This window comes from Lytechinus variegatus, chromosome 3 (genome assembly GCF_018143015.1).
Source record: "Lytechinus variegatus isolate NC3 chromosome 3, Lvar_3.0, whole genome shotgun sequence".
NCBI lineage: Eukaryota > Metazoa > Echinodermata > Echinoidea > Temnopleuroida > Toxopneustidae > Lytechinus > Lytechinus variegatus.
In genome coordinates, this window is record NC_054742.1 from 71,338,778 (window position 1) to 71,366,283 (window position 27,506).

General features: G+C 35.0%; 1 protein-coding gene across 6 annotated transcripts in view; it reads right to left on the bottom strand.

Annotated features, from left to right (window-relative positions):
* The window catches only part of LOC121411851 (ELKS/Rab6-interacting/CAST family member 1-like), a 91,125-nt gene that overhangs the window by 49,830 nt on the left and 13,789 nt on the right, over positions 1 to 27,506 (bottom strand). For 5 of the 6 annotated variants that reach the window (XM_041604726.1, XM_041604728.1, XM_041604729.1 and 2 more), the window contains exons 2-6: positions 13,442 to 13,855; positions 10,892 to 10,975; positions 9,788 to 9,955; positions 7,624 to 7,791; positions 4,190 to 4,252 (exon numbers count right to left, since the gene is read on the bottom strand). In XM_041604726.1, the coding sequence (XP_041460660.1) occupies positions 4,190 to 4,252; positions 7,624 to 7,791; positions 9,788 to 9,955; positions 10,892 to 10,975; positions 13,442 to 13,855 (897 nt within the window). The remainder of the gene's footprint in view (positions 1 to 4,189; positions 4,253 to 7,623; positions 7,792 to 9,787; positions 9,956 to 10,891; positions 10,976 to 13,441; positions 13,856 to 27,506) is intronic. The other variant, XM_041604731.1, reaches the window with a different exon arrangement.

The following is a 27,506-nucleotide window of genomic DNA, read 5'->3' on the forward strand; positions in this document are numbered from 1 at the left end:
GTAAATATGTTCTTATGTGTAAAAAAAATACGAAGAAAAGCAGACAACCCAAAATGTTATCATTAATAAAGAAAACAGCTGATCAGTGATCTGACCAGTAATACTTTTACATACATAAGAATTGAACAGGAAAAACATAACATTCAAGGTTAAAACTGGCCAGAAAAACTGTCAACTTTTGAAAAATCAAAGTTTTACCTAATGACAAAATCAAAGGCCCATTTTTTAAAAGATTATCAATAGATTGTACTTGTACTCTAAAAAGAGGAATTTTGCCATTAATATTGAAATACGTTAGTACTCTGCAGATTTTGTTAAAATTATATATCTTGGATTTACCTCCTTATCTTCAGATTCAAATGTTAATGAAATCAGGAGCTTATTTCTTGAATATCACTATATCATACTGATAGAATTCTATTTTTTTATAAAGGCCTATAGACAGGCTTCTCACAACATAAGATAAAGAAATAAATCCCATCACCAATGCCTCACATACCAATGTATGAATTTCATTAAATACATGACATTTGAGGATACAGAATACAAATCTAAGTCTTATTCCATATACAAAGACAAATTTTATCTTCCAAGATGCATAGCTATTAAATGAGCCCAATAGGCGGTGCTGCACAAGCCCAAGTTTTCTCAATCTCGAGATTTTAGCCCTATCGGCCCTCTTCACGATGAATCTCGAGATTCAAGAAACACCGTCTCCACCATCGCAAGAAGAGCGATTCCTGCTCGAGTGAGGCATCGACGCATTATGGTCTGACGCCGTGAACTAATAATCCTGTGTGCATCTGCACCTGCGAATTAGGGGGATAATTAATAGTGCGCCATTTTGCAAATAATCCCAAGTTAACTTGGGATTGCAATCTCGAGATTAATCCTTCGACCTGGCGCGATAACTGGGTCTCCATTACAAATAATCTCGAGATTGTTCATGTCGGGATAATTTGCGGTATCAGAAATAGCGCGTTTATTTGAAAACTCGGGGTGGTGAAGGCAGCCCTAATGTGATGCACTCTCTGAGGGGGATTCCGCGCTCCATGCTTATTAGCACAGAATACTGCACCGCATAGTGCTATTTATGATACCTTCTTATCTCGTCCACCTGCAACGTGGCCCCATTGCCAACAACTATCAGGGCAGATACCGTTTCACTCAGTGCTCATATGTATGATTTGATTGATTATTAGACCATCCTACATTTGTATTCAACCTCCAGAGCAAGACATTTCAAAGGGGGAACCCCAACATGATGTCAAATTAGTTTAAATAAAAAGAGAAAAAGAAATAAACATACAAGTAAGAATTTACATAATTTCATTTTTAATCTTAGAAATGAAAAGAAGGTGTTGATTTTCCCCATTTTTCATTTTGACAGATTTTGCAAACTTGAAATTTAGGATGGATTTCCCCTTTAAGATTGATATTGATTAAACAATTTGATCAATTAGTATAACTTCATTATCAAATCCCTGACAATGATTTCTATTCGAATTTATTTTCTTTTATTCTTATTAACACTGTTATTTTCTGTGTTTACTACAGCAAACAGGTTCATTGGACTTTCTTGTAAAGTAAGCATAAGAAACCAAAGTAAGAATGTGTTTTTCCTGTTTGTCAAACACGACCAAAGTTTGAAATACAATCCTATCAAATATGTATTTGTGACAAGGAAATAGATTAGATATGCAAGTGTTAATGCATAACAGAACAATTAATCATTTATAAATCATTCAATGTTATTTACGTGGTATGTAATGTAATTCTTCCCCCTCTTCAAAATATGAGTCATTGACTGCTCAAATAACTGATCTATTTGGACAATCTTGGATTTGACTGAGAAATTGCATGAAAACAACCATTGTCAGAATTTACCATCTTCCTAAATCATTACTCAAGATTCTTTTATTGGTCAATGTACGAAAATAATTTGGTTTCCAACCCTAGACAGTTGAACAATACTATTTAGAAAATGTGCAATTCATACAATTTAGGGGAAAAAAACACCTGTCACAAGCATAGATAGGGACATAACAGTATTTGAGTGGAGGGGGTGACACAACAGATAACCCCCCCATTCTGAATAGTTTGCTTCTCGATGCTATGTCAGTGATACCTGTGGTACAGTAAGAGATGCTCCTTACCCTTCTTGCAGTACATGTATTTTATAAAACAGACTTCCAATTCGAAGCCACTCTTTCTTTTTCTTTTTTAATAAATTCATTTTTCTTTTTCTTTTAAAAATAAATACTCATGCTAACATACATACCCAAGCTGTAAAAGTAGGGAACTTTACATTTTGGATAATAGTTTGGTTATTGCTTCTATGTGGGTGCTTCCTGTGGTACAGAATGGCAGATGCTACTTACCTTCATGCAATATTTTATAAACACACTTCCCATCCAAAAACCACTCAATAAATAAACACTTAATTTTTTTTCCTTAAACAAAGTGTATATGCAATAAATGCATTTCCCTGGCAAGAGCCTGTCTGTTGAAAGCAGCAACTGCTTCCATATCATAAAGTGATCACATGTTTGTCCCTACAATGAAGTAAAATTGATGATCCTTGACAGTGCTAGACATGTACCAGCACAATTGTGGAGTGGTGGGCATTGATTACGTATTTACACTACCATCACAATACAAAACATACAAGATGATGTCTAATAGTTCTTTATCATGAATAAAACATTTAAACAAGAAATGAGAGATACATGTAGACGGTGGCGAAATATGGGGAATATTGCAAAGATGGAGATTTGATGTACATGAAGCTTAGGAAATACAGTGTGGCCTAAAGACAGATCTAATGGAGCTTTCTATGAAGCTTTGACGAGTGCTGGGTTCCGTTTCAAAATTACTTGTTACAATCATGAATGCACAATTTCTATAACAAGTTTACCTCAGCCAATCAAATTTAATAATTTCAGTGGCTTATAACTGTTATTGCAAATTTGTTATTATAACAAATTTTTACGAAATGGGACCCAAATGTTTAGAAAACCTGAGGGGCGTTTCATAAAGCTGTCCGTAAGTTAAAAGTGACTGTACGAACGATTGGTGATCCTTTCTTGTGGTAAATGATATTCACCATTAAATGTTCATTGGTGATTATTCAACGTGTAAGAAAGGTTCACCAGTCATTCTTAAAGTCCTTTTAACTTACGAACAGCAACACCCACCTTGTATATTGGTTGAAAACACTTATGAACAATTGTTGAAATCAGATTTTTTTTAGGCAGATGGATAAATGAATCTGTGTAACTTTGTGATCTTCGTGGAATGCATAATTTACAACATTTTCGTTCAAATGCTCTGCAATAGGTATTAGAAAGACATTAACGTTTCTTATTTACTCTAAAAGACATCAATTGGAACTAAAACAAAGTTGAAGGGTAGGAAAGATTACAATGGTAAGGAATGACTAAACATGAACGTCACATGAATTACAATCTCAGGGCGTGTGTGTGTCTCTCTGACTTTTTACAGAGGATATTCCAGGATGACAGCAGTGGTATCAACAAAATATATAAGAACAACAATAACACGCCCCATCCTGCGAAAATATTGAGTTCAACCAAGAACGTACACAAAATCTCCACATGTGGTTTTGGTTGCAAAAGCTTTAGGATTTTTTTCAAAATATACAAAAACACTTTTATTTCTATGGAAATGACACCTGAATTTATGAAAGTTCCACATCACAACAGAATCCCATCAACAGAGTACACTCCAAAACCCCCATGTTGATTTAACACCAGCCCGGAATCAAACCGATGTTGTTTTAAAACTAATTGGTGTTGTATAAACACCTATCTGGTGTTTGACTAATACCAAAACCGGTGTTGTTTAACACTTCTCTGGTGTGGACGTATATAGATTCCAGGCTGGGGTTAAATCAACACCGGGGTTTTTGCCGTGTATCCAACAAGGAAAGTGAATTCAACAAAGCAAGGTTCTGAGTTTGATAGAATGACAAACATCCAAACCAATGAACATAGGAACATTGAATCATGAACAACTCTCATGATACAGTCAAACCAAACGAAACCGACTCCACATCAACCAACGATTTGCCATTGAAAGTATATGTAATAGCTTTGATCGGGCTGAAGTCGGCTTCGTCAGTGCGACTGGGGCTTTACAGGGAATGAGAGGGTGGGAACTCGGTCACCTTCACTTGTAGGATTTTTAATTTGCTCGCCTGTAGCTCCATGCCTTTTGACAAATCAGCGTGCTTTGAATAGTCAAAAGAAAAAAGAAAATAATACAAAATTCAAATGATAGAACAAAATCTGAAATAAATCATAATAGAAGATAAAAGAATAAAGTCATTCATGTAAATAATATGTGGTGAATTATCTCAGTACATGTTGCACTGAATGACAATCATCATATGAAATCAGTGAAAAATGAAAGATTATCACATTTCAAGGAAATACAAATGTTAGAACAGATTTCAATAACATACATGTCTAGAACTTAAATATAAAACTTTACACTTATATTGAAATAGAATTATGTAAATAATATCAAAGGAAATCCAAGGAGAAGTATACATGTTTACGTGAATAAAAAATAACTTAAATTGTGAATGTGTACATGTACACAACCAATCAGATACATGTTATGCAATTTATAAGTATCAAAAGAGATATCAAAACATTTATATAGTACACAACGACATGATCACTCCAAGTACCTAGATTAATGACCGCTTTACAAAGCCATCTGTACAATTAATCATCCATTTGAAATTGAAACTTATGTTTTTTTAAAGAAGAAAGTGCATATGTGTTTCAGTTCTTGGACTATTGATGAAATAAAAGTCTGAAACTTTCTTAATTGACAGGACAATAATGCAATATCAGCTATTTTACTTGAACATTGGAAGTTTTAAGTCATATACTACATACCTAAAATATTGATTATTTAGCAAAAGAATTTAAACACCTATTACACTTTATTTCATTTTGATGCATTATATTGTAGTTTTAAATGTTGACATGCATGTAAAATGTGAATTTAAGGCATTTTTATTAGCTTATCAATCATTACTATAAAATACAGGCACTATTTTAAACACCTACACATATATCAGACTGTAATAGTGATTTCAACTACCAGTAGACCTTATAATTAGAAAAGGAATATATCAACTTCACTTGGCCACTTCTACTTCTTTTAATATGTATTTGATATAGAAGACACTTCTACATGCTTGTTTGGATATGTTTCCTTTAATGATTAAATGAAGAAAAAAAATCTTTAGTTTTCTATTTCCGAAGCCATGCAAGTATATGTCATCGACTAATCCCACTCATTAACCATGCGTGTCTCCCCACAACCTCCACTTAATTCAACACTGATGAAAGTCCATCAGTTTAGCTGATGAAGAGTACTTCTGAGAAGCAAACATGGGACACCTACATAGAGTGTCCACATCCTATTACATAACAGCCAATCGGCTCCTGACAAATGCAAACATAGATTTAATCATGTGGGGCTGCAATAATCAATAGATTTCTGTATCTCTTGTAGTGTCAGTGATAAGATCAGATAGATGAAGCAAATAAACATTTCTATAAGAGATGAACTAAGTCAGGGTAAATTTATTAACAGCACAAAATACATAATTTTTTTAATTTTCAGGTCTTGAAAAGAAAGACCTTACATTACTTATATCTTGAGATTGGTAACTGAGATTTGTAACTCAAATAAAAGGTTGGTCTATTACCTTTTGACCACTGCTGGAATTAGAAAAAGTTTGCAAAAAATACCGATGTTATCAATTTCTCTTAGGCATGGCTATTTTATTATAAAGAGTTTGCACAACTGACTACAAATGTTCACCTCTACACAATATACAAATAGCGAATAGGCATGAGTGCGATGGTGCGAGATTTCGCATGAGGTGAAAGAAAGATGCTCTATTCAACGAGGCGTTAGCCGAGTTGAATAGAGCGTTTCTTTCTTTCACCGAATGCGAAATCTCGCACCATTGCACGAATAAGAATACTCGCTATTTGTGTTGTACAAGGCCTCGGAATCTAGTGAAAATATGAAAAAAAACAAGAGTTTTTCCCTCCAGTAATCTATGAAAAGGGAGCAAAAATACTGAAAGCGAGAAGCAAAATCCCACAAGCCGGGCCCACACAAGCGCGCATGATCTTGGGCAGCATTGCGCATTTAGCAGCGGATTGTACGTGCATTGTCACCTTATTCAATGAAATCGCATTGTGACGCCACCTCCTAAGGCCGTGCAATGGTACATTTTGGACAGTACATTTTGGATGGTACGTCTTGCGTACAACGGCACGAATGTGTGACATTCAGCCTCCCATTTGATCGCGTACAAGCTAAGTAGGCGTTGTACAACATTTACTAAACTGAACCTACTCATAAAGCTGTGTTTAATCTTTATTACAGTTCAAACCATACTACCCAACAGCTATACAGGAATGAACATCAGCTCCTTTGCCGCTCTACATCTGTAGGCAATCGACAATCAATTACTCTATCAATAGATAAAATCAAAAGCAGAAGTGGGGATAATTAAGCTACCAATCTTGTCTAATGTAAATCAATTCAAATTAAGACATGAAAAAAATGTCTTACTTTCGATAAACGACATGCTGGTATGTAATACATGCACACAGAGGAATTCATGTAATTTCAGTGGATTAACGAGTGTACCAAGAAACCTTCGTAATATGCATGTAGCCAGTTTCATCTCAATTCTAAGCATTTAAACCAACAACTTCATTTTGCTGCAAAACACCATAGTTTTCAAGTGTGAATGGTGCTGAAGCCTGAACCAACACATCAATCTATGCTCAAGTTAAAGGGGATTTTCCTCTCCATGTTCTCCCATGATTTGTTATTCATAAAAGATTCATCATCCTACTCTACATGGTATGTGTGTCTCACACTCTTCCCACCTAGCTGGGATAAGATTTCAATGTTGGGGATAAGAAATGCATTTCCTCCCATCCCCTGAGCCAACAGCTATAACAACCACACAGCTCCTACAACTATAATAAGTCTCCTACGGGTAATGCATGGTGACTATGTGCATTCTAAATCTAGCACTTACTCCTTCTTGCTCATTAGCCCTTATTTAAGTATCTTAAAAATATATAAATATGAATGTTTCAAGCACTGTATACTTGTGGATAGTTCAAATGTTCATATCATGCCATGTCAACTTATATTCATAAAAACTTATAATAATGATCACATTTTCATCTTGTAGTTAAAAAAAAAGGACAAATACTTCAATGAACAAGGAGTTTACCATTTTTGCTTGATTCACGTGATGCAGTGACTTTTAAATTGGCCATAGTCCTACACACAGTGTAGATAATGTAAACATATATTTGCAACACATGTAAGGCAGAATCATTTATCTTGTAAAGATGACACACTGTGCACCGACCAGTTACAATTTTTTATTGTAAGGTTGATTGAGTATGTTAATCATAACACCAGCCTGATCTACATAGAATAAAAAGTAAAGTTATCTTCCATGGCTAGAAAATTCAGGATTATCCTTGTATGGATGCCATAATTCCAAACCAAAGTCAAGATGAGTGAAAACTTGTATACCTTTCGTTGGAGTGCGACTATTCTCCGTTCTTTGAGTTCGTTCATCTCTCGTAGCTCTTCGGCCTCTGAAGACTGCTTGGATTTGTCAGTGTTTATGGATGTCATCACGACCTCCTGCTTGCTAAGCTGGTGCTCCTTGTCTTCCAACCGAAATCTTAGGGCATCCACCTGTATACAAGGAGTGAAGGTATATAAAACAAAGTCAGTGTGCTGGTATGATTCCATGACTTAGATCACTGTTCTCACTACGTTCTTAAAACTAGTTCAACGTGTAGTGAGAACAGTCGAAGCGGTCTTGGTAGTGATCTTCCAAACTAGTCCGGAAAACCACCTCACAATGTAGTTTTCAAGATCGCCTCGCCTCGGTAAACTGGTTTTAGCGCAAGTGAGGACACAACTGTTCTTCGGGAAGAACAGTTGTGTCCTTTAAGAGTGCGCTTCTCCACACGACAGGTGTAGAATGCGATTTCGAATTTCGCGCGAAACCTGTCACCCCCCTGAGAGCATTTCCATAGCAACAAGATCGCTTTACGTAAAGTGATTTTGAAAACCACTTTCATGTGATCAAGTGGAAACACTAGCAAAGTGATCTCCCAAACTGGTTTCCTGAATCAGTTTCCAGTAAACTAGTTTTAGAAAGTGTAATGAGAACGGTCTCACAGGGATCTTTGATCGGACGGGAGTTTACTACCAGGTGGTACCTACTCTTATTTGAGTGCCCCCCCCCCCTGTTTTCCTTTCCGCTCACGGCTCTCCGATGCCACTGCCCACTGGTCTCCATTATTATTTTATGATGCTTAGAAATAATTATTTGTATGCTCTTCAAGGTTCCAAGACACTTGATTCATTATTCATGTATTAGGGTATTCCCCCATTTTTATTTATTTTTTTGTTTACCTTTTTTTTGGTCGTCATTGATATTTTTATGGGACTCTCACTGCATATTCATTGAAGCATTCAACCAACAAGCTTTGCTTTTAATTCTGGTTCCCTCATATCCACATCTCCCATTTTCACTCTCTGTCATTACTTTAGAACCAATTATAATAATACTTCCTAGCACCCTTTTTTCTATTGTTACATAATTACGTATACATTTCATATTTTACGACATTAACTTTTTGATGCTGATCTATGAAAATTTGTATCATATATTATTGTTTTGTATTGAGTTTAATATTTGAAAATGTGAAGTGTTGATAAGAATGAATAAACCTTGAACCTTGACATTTGCTCCGGCTACAATTGCCGCATTGTAAATATCGTACAATAATAGAATGACCAACTTCAACCCTTGATTTGAACACCATACCCTATCATAAGCCAGGTTTGTAATTTACAAGAATCACATTCCACATGAAGCACAGATTGGCCAATTACAGGCAAAGATTTTGAAGAAAAAAAAATGGCAACTTCATAAACTGACAAGAAGCTGACAGGATTCATGGGCCAAATGCATTAATATAAACAGAATATTTGGAATCATTGAACAAAAGGTGTGTTTTTTTTTTTAGATTTAATTTTGGAAATTACAGGTTGTCCTTTTCATGTGTCAATTGTAAAAGGACATTTTTCTATAGGGGGATATCAATTTATAATAAATTGCCCAATGAAATTCGTAATGCACCAACTTTAAGTTCCTTTCATACTCCATTATATGATTATTTAGATTGAGCATTTGTATTTTTCTTCTTTCTTTTTTGTTTTCATAGTTTTAGTAAGTTTTTTTTAAACACTTTTTTGTCAATGTATTTTACTTGGAAATGTTTTTCTTTTAGTATTTTTAATGGTGTATATTACTTTGTATGGTAAATGTAGGACCCCAAGGAAGAACAGCAGTATTTTGCAAATACAACTGAATTGGGTGATCCTCCGTTATAGTATGTATCTCTCTTGTATATTGTATATTTTGAATCTGATTTCGGAAATAAAACAAACAATATGACCTACTTTTAAATACAGTGACTGAAAATATTTGACTTTTGAGAAATGACGAGGGGTAAACTTGGGGTAACAATATAGGATGTCGCTTCAAAATGAATTCAATTTTTTCTCGCTTAATCTTCACTCTAAGTCCACTCTTGGAAGTGTTACCATTTTCAATAATTTTCATCAAAGCAATACCAGCTATAATGAGATAGCTAATCTTGCTCAAATTACTTACATCAGCTTGCAGGATACTGGAGTGTTGTTCTTTGGCAGCTAGTGATTCTTTGAGGAGATTGATATGAGCCTGTTGGTCTCTCTCTTTATGCTTCATAGCCTCAAACTTGGTCTGTAGGGCTTGTAACTCGGCTACCTTAAGGCTTAGCTTTCCTTTCAGTTGGTCAAGCTTAATTGTGAGAGGGGGAGCGAGAAAAAAAAGGTGCATTAAACTACATGTGTATACTAACGACGAGAAAATTGAGTGGAATATTAAAAATCAAATTATTCTGACATTCAGGGAGGAATTTGATCCAACAGAGGAACCAAACAACCTATTTGGTCCAATTATGGTAAAATTGATATTCAATGTTTCAGTATCCTGCACTTTTACTCATAAAATCACTCTTCATATATTGTCCACATATATCCAGACAGATTATACTTCAGAACCAATTTTCGTTTCGATGCAGTCTGGATGTAAATGAGCATCACTGACAAGATATCATATAAAAACACCACCATGCTTAGATGCACCTGTCGTTAAATGAAATAATTTGATAAATAATATGATTAAACGAAATATTCATACAATGACGGCAGAGAAGACAAGACCCATTGTTAGCTATAACAATCAATTAAAAATTATATGCATGTAGACATGTGGTTTGCTCCTTCCTTTTTTAATAATTTCTAAAAAAGAAACAAAAATTTTGCAATATTTATCTACTTCATGATGGAATTTATCTTTCAAGAATACAATATACATCGATCTTTGGTTTTAAGACATGAATATAAATAAACTAACCATGAAAACATGAAAATACAAGCATGTTCAGAGATGCCACTGTTACGGAATATTAATCAGATAAGAAATTATAATGTGAATAACCAAACGGCTCAACCAAATGTTTTCTTACGAGACGAAACATGTTAACAAAAGTTTTTCGCTCAGTTATTCAATCGAGAAATACTGAATTTACATTAGAACACATCTCATTAATATTCCCTATCTTCCTTTTTAATACATCATGATTCCAAGCCCACATCCCCTTTTCTACATGACATGTAGGACTATTACAAAATGCTGATTATGAAAGGAAAGAGGATTGATGTGAAAGCAAACCTTGATCTTTAATCTCGTACTGCTGTCATCCGTCTGTCCCACGGTGCCATTTGACCTTGATCCAACATTACCATCCCTATTCTCCTGTAAACGGTTGATTGAAAGCAAACAGGTCCATTAAGGTCAATAACAATTCATAATCATCCCTAAATGATTGAAAGGATTATGGTACGCACAACTCTGCATATAAGGACATTCTGACATAGATCTCCCTTACAAAGATAAAACATTCACTTGTCTATATATCACAGAAAACAACAAAAAAATAATACTGCTTTCATATCTTCTGTAGATATCACTGTGTTGGGTTTTTCATTCTTTTTTTTTAAATATTCAATTTACTATGTTATTTAAGAATTTAAGAATTCATTTTGGTAAATATATTCGACGAATCCTATAATTTTGTATTCAACGCACACACAAACATACATTACTTTCTCCCACCTCCCTGCTTGTACACACAATTCCTTTTAGAAAATTGTAAGCTTTCTCCTTGAATTTGGAATTATTCACTTATATAACTATAGATAGTGCTTATAATTTTGAATACTTCTAAATAATAAGATTTTTCTTAATATCAAAATTCAAATGAAAATCAAATTTTTGAGAGAAAAACATTGATTATAATTAGAATGAGCTGTTTGTTATGTATACAAAAAAGACCCAAAATATTTCATGAAATCATTGCTTTTAATCTACACAGAAGGCATCACAAAACTTGAGAATACATATACATATATATTATATATATTTATATATATACACACATATATATCAATGCTAGTTATATTAAGTGTTAGCAAGATGACTTGAGTACCTGATACATGTACATGTGGGTGGGCTATTTTTACACTGACAACCTTCCAGGAATCACAACAGCTTTACGAAGCTTGAATTAATTGCTCCCTGTCTTCGATTCATAAATTCCACATGCATTGAAGCATACACTATACGGTCGGGTCTCAACCCACACCTACATCTGGCAGGTTTATATCTACTCTAGATGTACACTATAATTGTTTCTGTTTCTCTGCACCCCTCCCACTTCCTCACTGTCTCTATCTCTGTCAGCCTGTCTGTCAGTCTGTCTGTCTGTCTGTCTCTCTCTGTCTTTCTCTCTTTATCCTTTTATGTGCTGACCAGGCAGTCTCATTCTTGCTTCCTTTGATTCTTACATGCAGTCCTGGGCCCCGTCTTACAAAGAGTTACAATTGATACGATCAATCGGAACTAAGGACAGCCAGCAACTTCAACATCTATTATGCATGTTTGTTCAAAATATTTTCTCGCTATGATGTACATTCATGTATTCGTTGTTTTCTTGATAATTCACTGCACTTCTCTTTGCATATACAAAGGATTTTTCAATTCAATTTTCAATTTCAATTTTTTCATAGAAGAAAATTATGACACTGATGGATTTCCATAAAGTTACGACTGATCGGATAAATCATAACTCTTTGCAATACGGGACGGTTCGTTGTGCGTGCGACAATATGCTGTGCGATTAATTGCAAATTTGCGATTGACTGCTAATCGCTCCATGAAAAAAAAAAGAGAGTAGTCCGATTTGCTATAGTTAAAAGGTGATCAATCAATTGTAAAATTGCAACAGAATATTTGCGATTGACTGCAAATATTTTCTTGCAACACCCCCTTCCTCTGTCTCTCTGTCTGTCTGTCTCTTTCTCTCTCTCTCTCATCTTATTTACTCTACGCATTCTTCTACCTACCATTCTCAATTGTTACATTGTATTCTTCATTGTCTAAATCATCTTCCTTTTATCTCTACCTTCTCCATGCCCTTGTGGCCTCCCTCCAAGTTACCCCCACCTCTGTATTTTATCCTAGACCTCCATGTGTTATCTGATAACTCCCTCTCATAAAAGATGCACACAAAGGGGTACTTTAAAATCAGCTTGCTTTAGCGCATCCTGGGAGTGATAACTGAATTATACAGACGACACATTATATTTCTTCTCAATGCCTGGGGCCGACTGAAACTCCATACGGTAGAGATTGCTCGGGCGCTTTTCCACCGGCTTTCTATCATGTGCTGCCACATATGTTTGAATTACTAATGGAAATAATTTTCTGAAGATTCTATACCCCTGGACTGGGAGTATTTGACATTTTTAATGGGAAACAGGTTGGGAAGATGGCTTGAGGATAAGAAAAAGGCTATTAAAATAAGCATATTTTACCTACATACATACAAAATGTATCTTTCTCGTGATGCTAAAATTGAAGATTGCATATCACATGAATGCCCTGGCTTCAACGCAACCAAATAGAGTTAGTATTCACCTGGACACCACCTAATAGCATATATTCCTAATTTTGAGACATCATTGATTCTACTATCAACCTTTGTTTTAAATTATGAAATCAACAACAATCTACCCTGGTATTCATATATAATCAATTACTTTGATTCAATCATTTCAAAATTTCAATGTATTTTATATACTCAGTTAAAGCTTATAATTCTAAATGACAACAATCAAAGATACCATCAGTATAACTTCCATCAAACACAAACCAGCTTACCTCCATGTCCCGTTGCTCCATGAGCTTCTGAAGTTTGATGACCCTTGCCTCGGCTTCCACCACCTTGGATCGCATCCTGTCCATCTCCTCCTGGTCCCCTTCCAGCTTCTTGGTGTTTAACCCTTTACTCTGGAGCATCTCCAGGAGTTTCTTGATGCTTTCGTCCCTGGCCGTCAAGGTCTGCTTCTGGGTCTCGATCCTCAGCTCCATCTCTTCAAGGGTCTTGCGGAGGAGGAACACTTCCCTGGAGACCCTGTCCCGCTCTGTCCTGAGACCGTCCACCTCGTGCTGCAGGTGGGCCAGCGTCCCCTGCGCGGAACCCCCGTTTGGAACATCACCGTTGGGCGAGTGTCGCAGGTTGTGTTCCCGGTGCTGGAGTTGTTCCTTCAGTTCCCTTATCGTCCTAAGGAATTGCTGTATGAAGAAAACAGAATGAAAAGAAGAAATTAAAAGTGTGTCACCTACATACATGTACATATCATGCATATCTGTGAATACCTGTGTAGATGGGATTTTCTCAGAGGATTGGGATATATACATCCATGTTCTGAGGAACAAAGCTTTGAAACTTCATTGAGCAATGTCACAAGTTTAAAGGGGAAACTGACAAAAAGTTTGTTGTCAAAATAGCAGAAAAAAAATATTGCTAAGGTTTGAGAAAAATCCATCAAAAAATAAAGCAGTTATTAGAATTTAAATTATTTAATTTGTCAAACGCAAGCAGCTTTCCTACATATCTGGTGAATAAACAATGAAATGTCATTTTCTCAGGAAAATGCAAATGGTTTTTTAAAGGAGAATGAAACCATTGGAACAAGATAGCTTGTGTGAAAACAGAAGAATCAAAGAAACAGATCAACAAAAGTTTGTGAACAACTCTCCCCATTACATTTCACTAGAATTGCCTCTTTTATCACATCTATCCATAAATTTGTGTTCTGTCTACATGAGGGCATGCAATACATATTTTTTAAGAATACTTCATGGATAAAGAGTTTGTATCATCACAAGAAAAAGCAAACAGAGACATTTTGAGGGTATTTTTTAATCCACCAAAGGGAAAGTTGTTCATCAGTGACATCACACATCCTTGTGCCATTGCCAATAGGAGGATCTCCATAGCAATAGTGATTGCAATATTTAAATGCTCATAACTTTCTCATTATTTGTCTGATTTTTCTCAAACTTTCTTTATTCTTATTCTTTGATTTTTCTGTTTCTACACAAGCCTATTTGTTCCAAAGGTTTCATTCCCTTTAATATTGTATCTTCAGTATATCAATAGACAAAACATTTCACACCAGTTCCTAAAAAGCAAACAAAAATAAGTCATCAGGAACTATTACAAAATTTAAATTTATGCATTTTATATTACATAACTTGCACGGCAGCTGCTCGTCTGTGACATCACAAATCCAAAACCTAAAATTCTAATAAATTTCTTAATCTTTAATATGGATTTTTACCAAACATTCATCAATATTTTGTATTATTTTTTCTGCTATTTTTAAAACAAAGTCTTTTACAGTGTGAACTTCCCCTTTAAGTTCCTGTATATTGAAGTTTGTTAATTCAATTTAAACTCTCTGTCTTATACAAATCAATGTGGTAAAATATTTTTTTTACAATTAAATACCTTTATCTTCTTAACAATTATTGGTATTGTAAGTGTAGGCATTCGATCTAACTACCTGTATTAAACTCACATCAACAATAACCCTCTTTTCGCCCATTTAATTATTTTTTTCAATGAATATACATGTAACATAAAGACATATCTTGGTGTCAGATATGATTTTCCTTTGCACAGTGAAATAGAACAGCAAGTTAAATATTCATTCACTTCATCATGAAAGTTCAAATTTTTCAATAAAAACCTTAAAAGGATAAAACTGTTTCAGGCATACTAATTGTCTATGCTGCATGCCATTCAATAGGATGACTGAGAGTAATGAAAGAGCGTTGCATAATTTGCTTTGGAAATCAGACGGCATCATTAGTCTGTAAGTACATGTAGACTCTTAATCAATTTGGTCAAAGCAGTCAATGGAGAGAACATGCATGGCATTTTTACAAAACAATCTCATTTAATTAATACAAATAACAGCTGGATAAGGAAATACACTCTATTGGTGACTACTGGCTCAGGCTATTTATCTTTTTTATATGAGTAATGTAGTTAATACTTAAAGACTATTAATCTCATATTTACATACATGTAGGCCTAAGTATGTATGTTACAGATGCTATACTCTACATAATAATATTGTCTCTTACTATACACAGATACATGTACAATGTAATTAAATTGACAAATGAGCAGCTTCCTAGAAGTCTCTTTTTTTCTTCCCCTAATTACATGAGGGCTTGAAGTAATATCTTGTTTATGCAACTCAATTCAAAACACCTGTTATTTGACTTTGTCTTTTTAATCAAGAGATGGATATTCTACATCTGATAACTTGGATACCCTCTATCATCTCATCTTTTAAAATGAATGAATTGATAATAAATGGAAGAATTAATAAATGAATGGATGGTTGAATGAATGAATGAATAAAGGAATGAATGAATGGAAAACATAATAGTATATCTAGATGAATGACTAAAAAGAAACAAAATATGATTAAATGAATTAAACTCATTGATAGTGCATAACTACGTACAATCAATTTAAAAATACGAATTGGATAAATGATCAAAATATAATTTCACAAATTAATAAATTTCATGGAATAAAATGAATGACAGCTAACAAATAAATTAAAAACAAATAAAACAAAATCATTGCTTAATTCATTCATTCATATATATATTGTATAGGCCTATAAAAATAGTATACAATATCACACCCCCGAAAAAAAAACCCAGATATGGTCAAGGCTGGAGGGAAGACCACACCAAAAAGAACATCAGATTGAGGAGGAGTGGGTAAGAAAGTAAGTGAAGACAGAGTGATGAGAGGCAGATTTGATATGAAATGAAATGCTAAAGGTTACTAATTAAAATCTTTGGAGTCAATGGCAAGCACACAGAGGCGATGATTGTGAAGCTTGCATGTTGTGACATTGGATAGCAGATTGATGGTAGTGGTGATGATGATGATACATGGAGCAACCCAATACCCAAGAGCATCTAGTGATCTTTAAATTGTGGTTGATACCTATCACAGTGGCAGACATACCACTTAAATCCAATACTTAAGTGAAGGACATGCCACTTAAATCCATCATTTAAGTGAAAGACGTACCACTTCAATCCAATATTTAAGAAATAGCGTAACTGTGATTTCTCGCACCTCCTACCTATGGGGGGGAGGGTTGAATATAAATCTACTTCATCATTTTCTAGAATAATGACATCTGTTTAATAAGACCGCCAAAGGATGACAAAGAGTGATCTTTATGAACAGGTGGTCTTTATTAACAGGTTTTAATACATGTTTCAGTGGGAAAATCTACAAAGAAAAACAAATTAACTGTCTTATATTATAAGCAGATGGTCATTCCTTACAGGTGTTGGCTACAACAGGTTGGAGTGGTAATGTTTGCAAAGGTGTTTCAATGCAGGAAGCTTGTTTTACTTTTCTTTAAAACATTATAATGAAAATTATGATTCTTTTTCTCTATATTTTCTAAATCAAAATCTGGATCCTTCCTACATGCATGTATGTATAAACTTATAAAAACTTTAATATTCAAAGAAACAAAATTAATTCATGTTAATGAATTACTCTTGAATAAAGGTGATGTCTTGTAATGTCACATTGCATTTGATTTTTAGATTTAGAATGGATTATAAGCTAGTAATAATATCTTTAATTTGTAGCAATGGAAAGCATCCATTGGTTCACTCCCCACAAACAAAAATTCTTGTCCTCTAATGTTCCAACCAGGAAAAATGTGACTTTTGACCCTTCACAGAAGTACATGTACATGCACACGTCTTGAAGTTTCAAACCCGATTTACTCTGCACATGTGATGTGATCGATGAGAAATGAAACTAAGCCTGTATCATTTGATATGCACGACCTCCTTACATCACATAAATGGGTTTCAAATCCAGAGCTGCATGCTGGCTACCTATTTAACAGAGCTCTACTATTAGCTGCCACATAGCAGGAGTATGGGAGAGGAGAGTGAGCAAAGACTATAATGAAATTCTTGTATTGATCTGGGTATGTGGCGTTGAGCTGTGGTATTGATCCTCCTATTTCTGGCTAATCCTGCGCAATGGTGAAGGACATAGTCCCATATCACTCAGCCTGCATACATCCGATCAGTGTTAACAACAGGACAGTATGCCGAGTGATACGCACTTCAAAGGAGAGTGCTCAGAAAGGTTCAATCCACGAATGGATTGTAACAGTACTTGACGTTCACTGGCAAGGACACAGCCTCGAATTTGAAGAACTGTCTCTTTGTTACAAAAATGCCCCTAAAACAGATAAAATCCAATAAGTTCAGCAGCAAACTGCCATCAGGGAATCTATGTAGCCCCTTCTAAAGGGGTAAGATAATATGATAATATTGCAATACGTATATGTGCAATTTATTAATCAATAATAATCTTTCAACACATCTTTTATCTCACAGATCAATTGATAAGAATGTAATAATTCATTATATTGTACCTTCTTCATAATCAAATAAACTCATTTTTAAATTACATTCCATACCGAATAAATCAACCTGGATGTTATCATTTTCTATCCTCTGCTTGCGCCCATATATAAACCAAAACACAAATTGTGATGCATGGTCTGGTAAAGTTCATTTCCTCGACGGTAAATCACTGCATTATCCTACGCCTATCACGGTTCGTGGGCACACATGCGACCTAATGGATGGAGATGCTTAAGTGTGGCTGTATATCTCAGGGACCTATTGGGCACGTTCATCAATAATTTGTGCTCTTATCCCCAAAAATGTCAATTACATGTTTCGACTATGGTTTATGACTACTTTTCTTCGCATACCTGCTGTGCATCAGTTACATAGGCAATGGACGTGTGTGTAATGCTGAAAGTGCGTGAAGGTGTGTTTGTGTGTGTGGAGATCCCATAGGCCCTTCTTTCCTTCCATTTTCCAATTGCAAACACGATGCTCTTACATTCCTCGACTTTTCCCCATTAAATTCGAGAACACTATATAATTCATTGAGGTGCTCTGATTCTAATGTACTTCTTTTTTTTCAAATTGAAATATTGATATCGTATTCAACGTTAGAAAAAAAATCATACTTTATTAAAGTTTAAGAATAACATCACATGTTCCTTTGCACATAATGCAAAACAAATGCATTTTATTCACAGGTGTTTTGCAATAAAAGGTTTTTAGTAAAAATGGACGGATATGCGTAAGTTACACGTAACTACCGTATATGTTAGCATCAGATTTCTCAGCTAATTTCTCTGAGGGTGTGTGTGTGTCTCTCTCACCCTCTCACTTTCTTTCTCTATCTTTCCTCTCCTCCTCTCAGTGACTCTTTCCTTTTCTTTGTAAACAATAACAGACAGGGAGATATCACATCAAATAATCAAAGACGCATATCATCAATGAATATCCAGTGTGGCATTTACTTTAACCCTCATCAGGGCACGTCTTCCAAAGACAAAAACATGCGTCCTACACAGTCATGACAGTAGGTGGATTCAGACCGCCTCAAAGTTTGTCAGTTCCAGGTATTTTAGTAATGTGAAAGCAAATTTCCCCGAAAGAATATACCCACTATTATAGTAGGCACTTGGCGAAATTAAGAGAACTTTCCCAGGAATTTTTCCAAGGATGTGCACCGGAAATTCATTTATCGGGGTGACCGATGGGATACAAGTTCTCGTACTTTGCTTTCAGATTCCACGACCTTGGAAAAATCCCCGCGAATGTTCTCGTAATTTCACCTAGTACCTACTATTTAGCGGGTATTTTATTTTGGGGAAATTACGCGTAGATTGCTTTCACATTACCCAAATACCTGGAACTGACAAACTTTGAGGCGGTCTGAATCCAGCTTGTGTCCCATCTGATGTACCCATCAGATATGGCAAAATGATGATCATGCTTGACAGGTGGACAAATAACCCTGAGATGAATAAATCCGCTCCCAACACATTCCCATAATGCTCCCTTTCCGATATGAGCAAATCCAAACACACTTCCAATCTCAATCCATGTTCATGCTTCCATGGGTGCATTAATCTCTCTCTTTCAAAGACAGAATGAACATTTGCCATTTTGAAACATACACAGTACATGGTGTTGCAGAAAGAACACATAGGCTGATATGCTTAACCTTACATGTAGGCTTAGGAGCTGAGAGGACATATACAGCACATGATACATGAGAGGCATATAAAATAGTCTGATAAATCTCTATATTGATCACATTTTTTCAAAACAAAACAAAACAAGCATTCTAGATCCGCTTTAATGTAAACAAATGAGAAGAGACTAGTAGAAACAACAAAAAACCTTTTTTACGTATCTAACAAAGGGCCTTTCAAAGTGCTCATCCCGGTCAGTCGCTTATCCCGGGTGAGGAAACATATGAACACGATGTGACATTTTGAGTAACATTCTGTGGGAATGAGGTGTCCCAGGCACAAGGGAAGAGGATATCTGATGGATTTGGTACTGATAAATGATGATTGACGCTAAGGAATGGAGCATTACTACAAGATGCATTCACCTTTGATTTAAGGAAGCTACTTGAAGTTGCATCATGCCTTAGAAAACATGGAGATGAAATTTCCTGACATTCTGATTTAATTTTCTTTATCAATCTAAAAATGGGATTAGCAGAATTTAGTGGAATATTTGTATACAAAACCTGCATACACAAGAACAAATCTTTTAAACAGAACTGCATTTAAACAATGATGGGAAATTGGGAATTGCATAGGTGGTTAGACCTATATTCATAACATTACTCGTATTTGTATTCTAATGAAAGATACATTTTGTGAGGAACATACTTATAGGCCTATAGAAACATTCGAGTACTTCAAGAAATCATAATGTACAGAAAAAAATGAATGTGGAATAATAAAACAAAATCTACATACTTATTACAATTTCTATTACACTGTAGAATGACTTTGAGTTTTTAGTTATTTACATGTATGTCTTGTTTTATCGAGGAAGAAAACAGTAAATAAATTATATCTCAGCATAGATGTAGTATTTAATATCAGCATCAATGACAACTGAATGACATTGATGTTTGCATCAACCACAATGAATTCTTGGTTCATATTGATTGTTTTTATTATGTGCATTGTACATCACATACATGTACCTAAATCCAAGCCATAAACAGCCTTAACAGTAAAGTTCACGGTAAACAACAAAATTTTGGCATGGTAATGTACAATGGGTACCATTCATCACTTGGTTCAATGCGTGGTAGAGCGATTGAGACTTCCAGAGGCAGTGGCCATCACAAAAAACACAGATTCTCCAACACCAGAAACATGGTAGAACAATCACTTTTGGCATCATTCCTCACACATAGCTGATGATGACTCAGTAGTGACGAGGGCCACAATGCATCCTTTCTCTTGGAAAACCTTTCAAAATTTCCCAGATTCAGCTTGCGTTGTAAACAGTACCATGACAAGAGTGTATGTTTACATTGCAGAACTGCATGTAGGTAGTGAACCTGTCAAGCAGAATGCATCGAGATTTAAACTTCATCTTGAAATCAAGCATTTTCCCTTTCCAAACAATAAATTCAAGGGTCTCTACGCGAGTCAAGCTTATTGTATTTTGCTATATTTTCTTATCTTCCTTTTTTTCTATATCCTCATTTATCAATATTGTTCTTCCAATCTCTTTTCCTAACATATTCTTACCTAAAATCCATACTTTCTCATATTATTTTTTTATAAACTTTCCTTTCTACAAAGTGACAATTTATCAAAATATATTTGGTATATATAAAAACAGATTGTTTGAAATTATGATGGCAAGAAGATTAAAATATTACTTAATGAATTAATCTAATTTTTTTTCAAAATTGATTGCATCTGTGTGTGCTATTTTCAGTTTCATTAATGCTCATGGTCATGGCTAGCATTAGACCATGCAGAAATGTACTAGGTGGAAAGGTTACCGGTATATCAACTCATGCATTCTATACCCAGAGGTGGATGATCAAAATGTATGCCTTGTAAAATTTGTATGTATATATATAATATATACAGTGCGTCCCAGAAAAAACGAAACCGAGATTTAGCGATCATTTATCATTCCTTAATCATAAATAAAACAGACAAATGACCTACCAATTTAAAGCTTAGAATCTCCTCTTTCATCTGATAATACTTAGACTATTTCTTATTCATGCATGAGTGAGCAAAGACAATTTGAAGAAAGGATATCAAAAAAGCATTTGGCGGGGGTTATCTGGGTTTCAAAAAGAAAACCACATTTCTGAAAAGTTCAATATCTGCTCTTTAATTTGATACCTGAATTACAGAAAATGGTCAAGATATAACAAAGTTCTGGTCATTTGAAATAAGGCTTGAATTTCAATAATTTCATAAAATGAAGAGGTTCTCCAGGCTGGCGTTCAAACTCACTCGACACTCCGTTTTGTTGACGATCAGCCATGCATTAAACCTTTTGTTCACCATGTTCACCATGCGATAGCTTCTGTGGGAAACGGTGAAAACACGTTTATCTCATGAAATTATGGAAATACAAGCCTTATTTGAAATGACCAGAACTTTTTTATTTCTCGACCATTTTCTGTAATTGAGGTACCAAATTAAAGAGCAGATATTGAACTTTTCAGAAATATGGTTTTCTTTTTTAAACCCAGATACCCCCGCCAAATGAATTTTTTGTATCCATTCTTCAAATTGTTTTTACTCACTCATGCGTGAATAAGAAATAACCTAGGTAAATATCATATGAAAGAGGAGATTCTAAGCTTTAAATTGGGTAGGTCATTTGTCCATTCTATTTATGATTAAGTTATGATAAATGATCGCTAAATCTCGGTTTCGTTTTTTCTGGGACTCACTGTATATATGGACTGCATTATGGTTCATGTGCCTTTGAACACAGGAAAACACCCTCAGATTCACGACTCAAAGACTACCAAGATAGAACCCTTTTCTGACCTTCTGCAAGCACCACCAAGCGACCGAAAAAGAGATACAAGTTTGCAAATGTACAGAATTCTGGATAAAAAGGTGCTTAAAAAATTCTAGGATTTCCCATCACAATCACATAACTGTCAATTTTAAATCTTCTTTAGGGCATAGCTTTCATGGATATTATAATACAACCTGACATTTATCAGATGAGCAGTTCTCATGATGATGTTACATTTCATATCTCACAAATAATACAAGGATTGTGAAGGGGTATGAGAGAATATTCATATGACAAAAGTCCTATTAAAGTGATTGGTTAACATTGGTTTGACTTTTTAAAAATCTGAGCTGGAAGGTCACACTTGTCACCTGTGTCTGTGATATGTTACAAAAATGAAGCCCAGAAAAAATTGCATTCGAAAATAATTATTTAGTGCTTCAAAAATTGAAATATAAAGTGACCGGAAACACCATCTTAATTTCATCCCATACACTTATGTGTACTATTTAGGTGTCTATAAGACGCCTATTTACAAAATCTGAGTTTGCCTTGTAGTTTTAGCTTTTCATTTTAAAATAATGGTTGTTTTCAGGGTTAATTAGTTCTAATACATGCACTAGTACACATGTTTCATCTTGGTTTGAGAATTTTTTAAATCAGCTGCTCACAAAGTTAAACAATACCTTTAAGTACTACGCGTAGTAATGAGTATATGTACCGGTATACTATTCCATGTATCAAGCTTTTAATGATTCATAAATTCACAGAGCAAGCATAAGTAATGAGTGAATCTACATCTACTCGAGATGAGCAATTTAGCCATATAATGGAAATAACTGAAGTGAAGGCTCCAACATCATTGGATATTGTGATGACTCGGGTCATACATTGAGTAAAAACATTCTTCTATTAGAGTTATCAGGAGATTTATGCACATATGTTTGGAATCTCTTCAGATTTTTGTTAGTAAGCAAAAGCTTTACAAACAGCATTAGGAACCACCACAGAAGTCCTATTAAGTACTATATGTAGTAATGAGTATGTATACTATTCCATGTATCAAGCTTTTAATGGTTCATAACTTCACAGAGCAAACGTAAGTAATGAGTGAATCTACATCTACTCGAGATGAGCAATTTAACCGTCTAATGGAAATAACTGAAGGCTCCAATATCATTGGATATTGTGATGACTCTGGTCATACATGTACATGTAGTTTAGAACCAATTATGGATTAAAAAACGAGATTCTATTAGAGTGCAAGCTCCGAAATTGCTTTTAATACTTCATATCATGAATTGTTATTAACTATCAGGAGATTTATGGACATGATATGTTTGGAATCTCTTCAGATTTTTGTTAGTAAGCAAAAGCTTTACAAACAGCATTATGAACCACCACAGAAGTCCTATTAAGTACTATATGTAGTAATGAGTATGTATACTATTCCATGTATCAAGCTTTTAATGGTTCATAAATTTACAGAGCAAACATAAGTAATGAGTGAATCTACATCTACTCGAGATCGGCAATTTAACCGTCTAATGGAAATAACTACAGGCTCCAACATTGCTGGATACTGCGATGACTCAGAACATATTTTAGAACCTTAATGTCTCAAAAACATTCTCCTTGTGCTAGTTCCAACAGTTGCTTTATTTATAATGCATTGTTATGAATCATCAGGAGATGCATACATGTACGTGATATGTGTACGATAATCATCCATCAAAGATGTTGGGAGTTCTTTTACTGGTATACTGCTTTACTTCACCACATCCTCAACCATATTCTTGTATACTCTGTGATGATGTTGTCAGAAGACATTTTCAGCAGTTCTTCTTTCTTCCAGATTACATGGTACTAATACAATGTATGAACACTGTTTTTCTCCCACCAAATAATGGGCAAATGGTCGATGAATGAATAAAAGAATAAATTCATTTAAGAAAAGCATTAATTTATACATTAACAGAATCAACAACAAAAATGACATGTTACCAGTAATGGATGCATTGAAGTGTGTGTCCAGAAGTATTGCATTTGCGGTATAACATACAGTTGATTTATAGTCCATCATGTTGGTGCAAGAATGCCCTTAATTATATGCAATGCACTTAAAAGTCTACGGGCATATTTGCACACATGAGATACACAAAAGTGTGTATGGTGGCCCTGAAGGGACATCGCATATAGACCAAATCGCGAATATTCACGACGAAATTCACGACATCGCCGATTTCGTCGTGAATTTCGTCGCCAATTTGATATTCACGACAAAATTGGCGACGAAATTCATGACATCGTAAATTTCGTCGCGAATTATTCACGACGAAATTCATGACGTCGCCAATTTGAATATAGACGACGAAATTTGCGACATCGTGAATTTCGTCGCCAATTTCGTCGCGAGTTATTCACGACGTCGTGAATTTGTTTTGCTTGCCTGGGCGGTATGAGGCTGGGTTGAAACCAACTCGCCTGCTGCTAATTCGTCCACTCACAACATGGTCTACATTCATTTAGTATAATGCAAGTCTGTCCATTAACTTTTCGCCTAACAACCATTGTCCAATAACCATTTGGTCCAGTCATCACTTCATCTTATCACCAGTTCGTCTTTGACCATTTCGTCTCATAACTGGTTGGTCTAATATCAAATTTATTTTCCTTAATTTCGCCCAATTAACACTTAAAATTGACCATAGTTGGATTAATTGGGCAACAAACATTCCAATCATTAGTTTTGAACAATGAAAATACACATAAGGGCTTGGTTATACTGTTGTGGATGATTTTCATTGTTAATGTAAGTCTTCTGAGAATTGAACATACATGTAAGACTTTTAATAATATCTCAATACTGCATGCTTTGATGTGTTTGATCCCATTATCAATAATTCACACTTCAACTATTAAGATTGTTGTAACTATGTTCATGCCTGGCTACCGGAAATACTTACCAAATACTGAACATCTAACCTTCACAAGATACCTCATGGACACCCATTAATCCATCTTTAATATAATCCCTATCATCCCAGCTGGCTGATCCCACAACATTTCAATACTTTAAAAATTGCACTTAAACAGATTTCAGGTTCCACAAATGGGCGCCGTCATCATTTAATATTGAGATTTAAGAGTCTGGAAGCCTATCTGAGTCTAGCTGGCTCTTATACCTCGGTCTCATTAGCTCTACTGTGAATCGAAAACAGACGTTTTAACATTTTTTATACCAGCTACATATAGGTGGTTTGAATAAAAATTAATACAACGCCATGCGGCCGCCGTAGAGCAAATAAGACTGAGTTATTATGCTCTGTGCTATGAATCATTGAACAAATTCATGTCTTGTTATTACAACCTTTCCAGGGCTGACTACAATTTATGAGGTATGTAGTGTAATAATCATGCATTTGGTAATCACCCAAATGTTGACATTGTGCATCTCCTGCACATGCAGTTGTGTATAGTTGTCGGATGTCTGATCTAAATGATGCCTCTAATAACTCCCACCACTCGAGTTGACCTCGTGACCTCCGTCTCATCCTATTCATTCCATCTCTGTAGGGAGTCCGACTTTGAACTACAACTACATGTACAGCAGCATGCACTCAGAGTACAGAGGAAATATTTCTCATATTCAGCATCTCATCTGTAATTTATCGCCATATTTTCATTACGAGTATCATAATAAAATAAAATTTGAGAACTAAACCTACATGTAGTTAGACATAAACTGGATGCATCTTGAAGTTCAAAATTACACTTTTAACGTTTTAAATAAAATCAGAATACATTAAGAATCTACCAGGCAATCAGCGCAATTTTTTTATATTGATGCACTTGTAAGTACAAGGTGTGTTTTCTACTACATTTTAAAAAGGTTCTTTTCCTGAACACCTCTAACCCACACCAATATTACCTCCATGCTTCAATCTCTCAGCTTTTATATGAGCTGTATTGCAATAAATGTTTGATCCCTTTTCAGGACATTTCTCTAGTTATGATAAATATTCTCTCTTCAAAATGCAAAAATAATACGAGAGACATATAAGCATGTTAAGCTCCACCATTTGATATCAGAATCTTTAATGTTGATGAATGATTGATAAGACAAATTCATACTGCCTAATCCTACAACACAGTACTTTTGTACATCATCTAAATATAGGGATGCAAATGTACTGACACTCTAAATTCATAGATTTGAAATCAATCCAGACAGGCTTTGAACATGTATAGTGTCCAGTCGAAATCAGGATTAAGGTTTAAAGATTTGGAATAAAATCATAAATATCTAAAAATAAATCTTTAGGGTTTAATAGTTTGAAATCCAGAGTTCGACTGATCACTAGATCCACAGCTGATTGCACAGACTACGTACATGTAATACCACAAATTGGATAGAATATTAAATTGTGTCAATGTGACAAGTGAGAAATTGACTATTGTTTTCATGATGAAATCTTATACCATTATCATTCTATTTCTCTCTTTTACCAAGATAAGATTTGGACCTACATGTACAAGTGAGAAATATCAGTTACCATATGTTTATACCACATATACCAGAGCTCTGTCCCCCCCCCTCAAAAAAAAACATATATATATATAAATGACTGTTGTTCTCACCTTGGACCTAGTAGGTTCATGTTCTCACTGTCAACCTTGAAACACAAGGTTGCTCATAACTACATGTATAGAGACAGTGATTTTCCGCGATCGCGGAAAACGGACGGAATTCACGGAATCGGCTGTTTGAAACGGAAAGTGGCTTTTCAAACGGAAAATCACGGAAAACACGTTTTTTCTCAAAATGCACAAAAAAGCAACAGAAATTAATCCCAAATCCTCAACAAAATACTAATATCAACTGAAAAAACACGATCTCACTTTGCAACAACTTTCATGACAATTAACACATCGTAACTACACTCGAGCCTCTCCATCACTC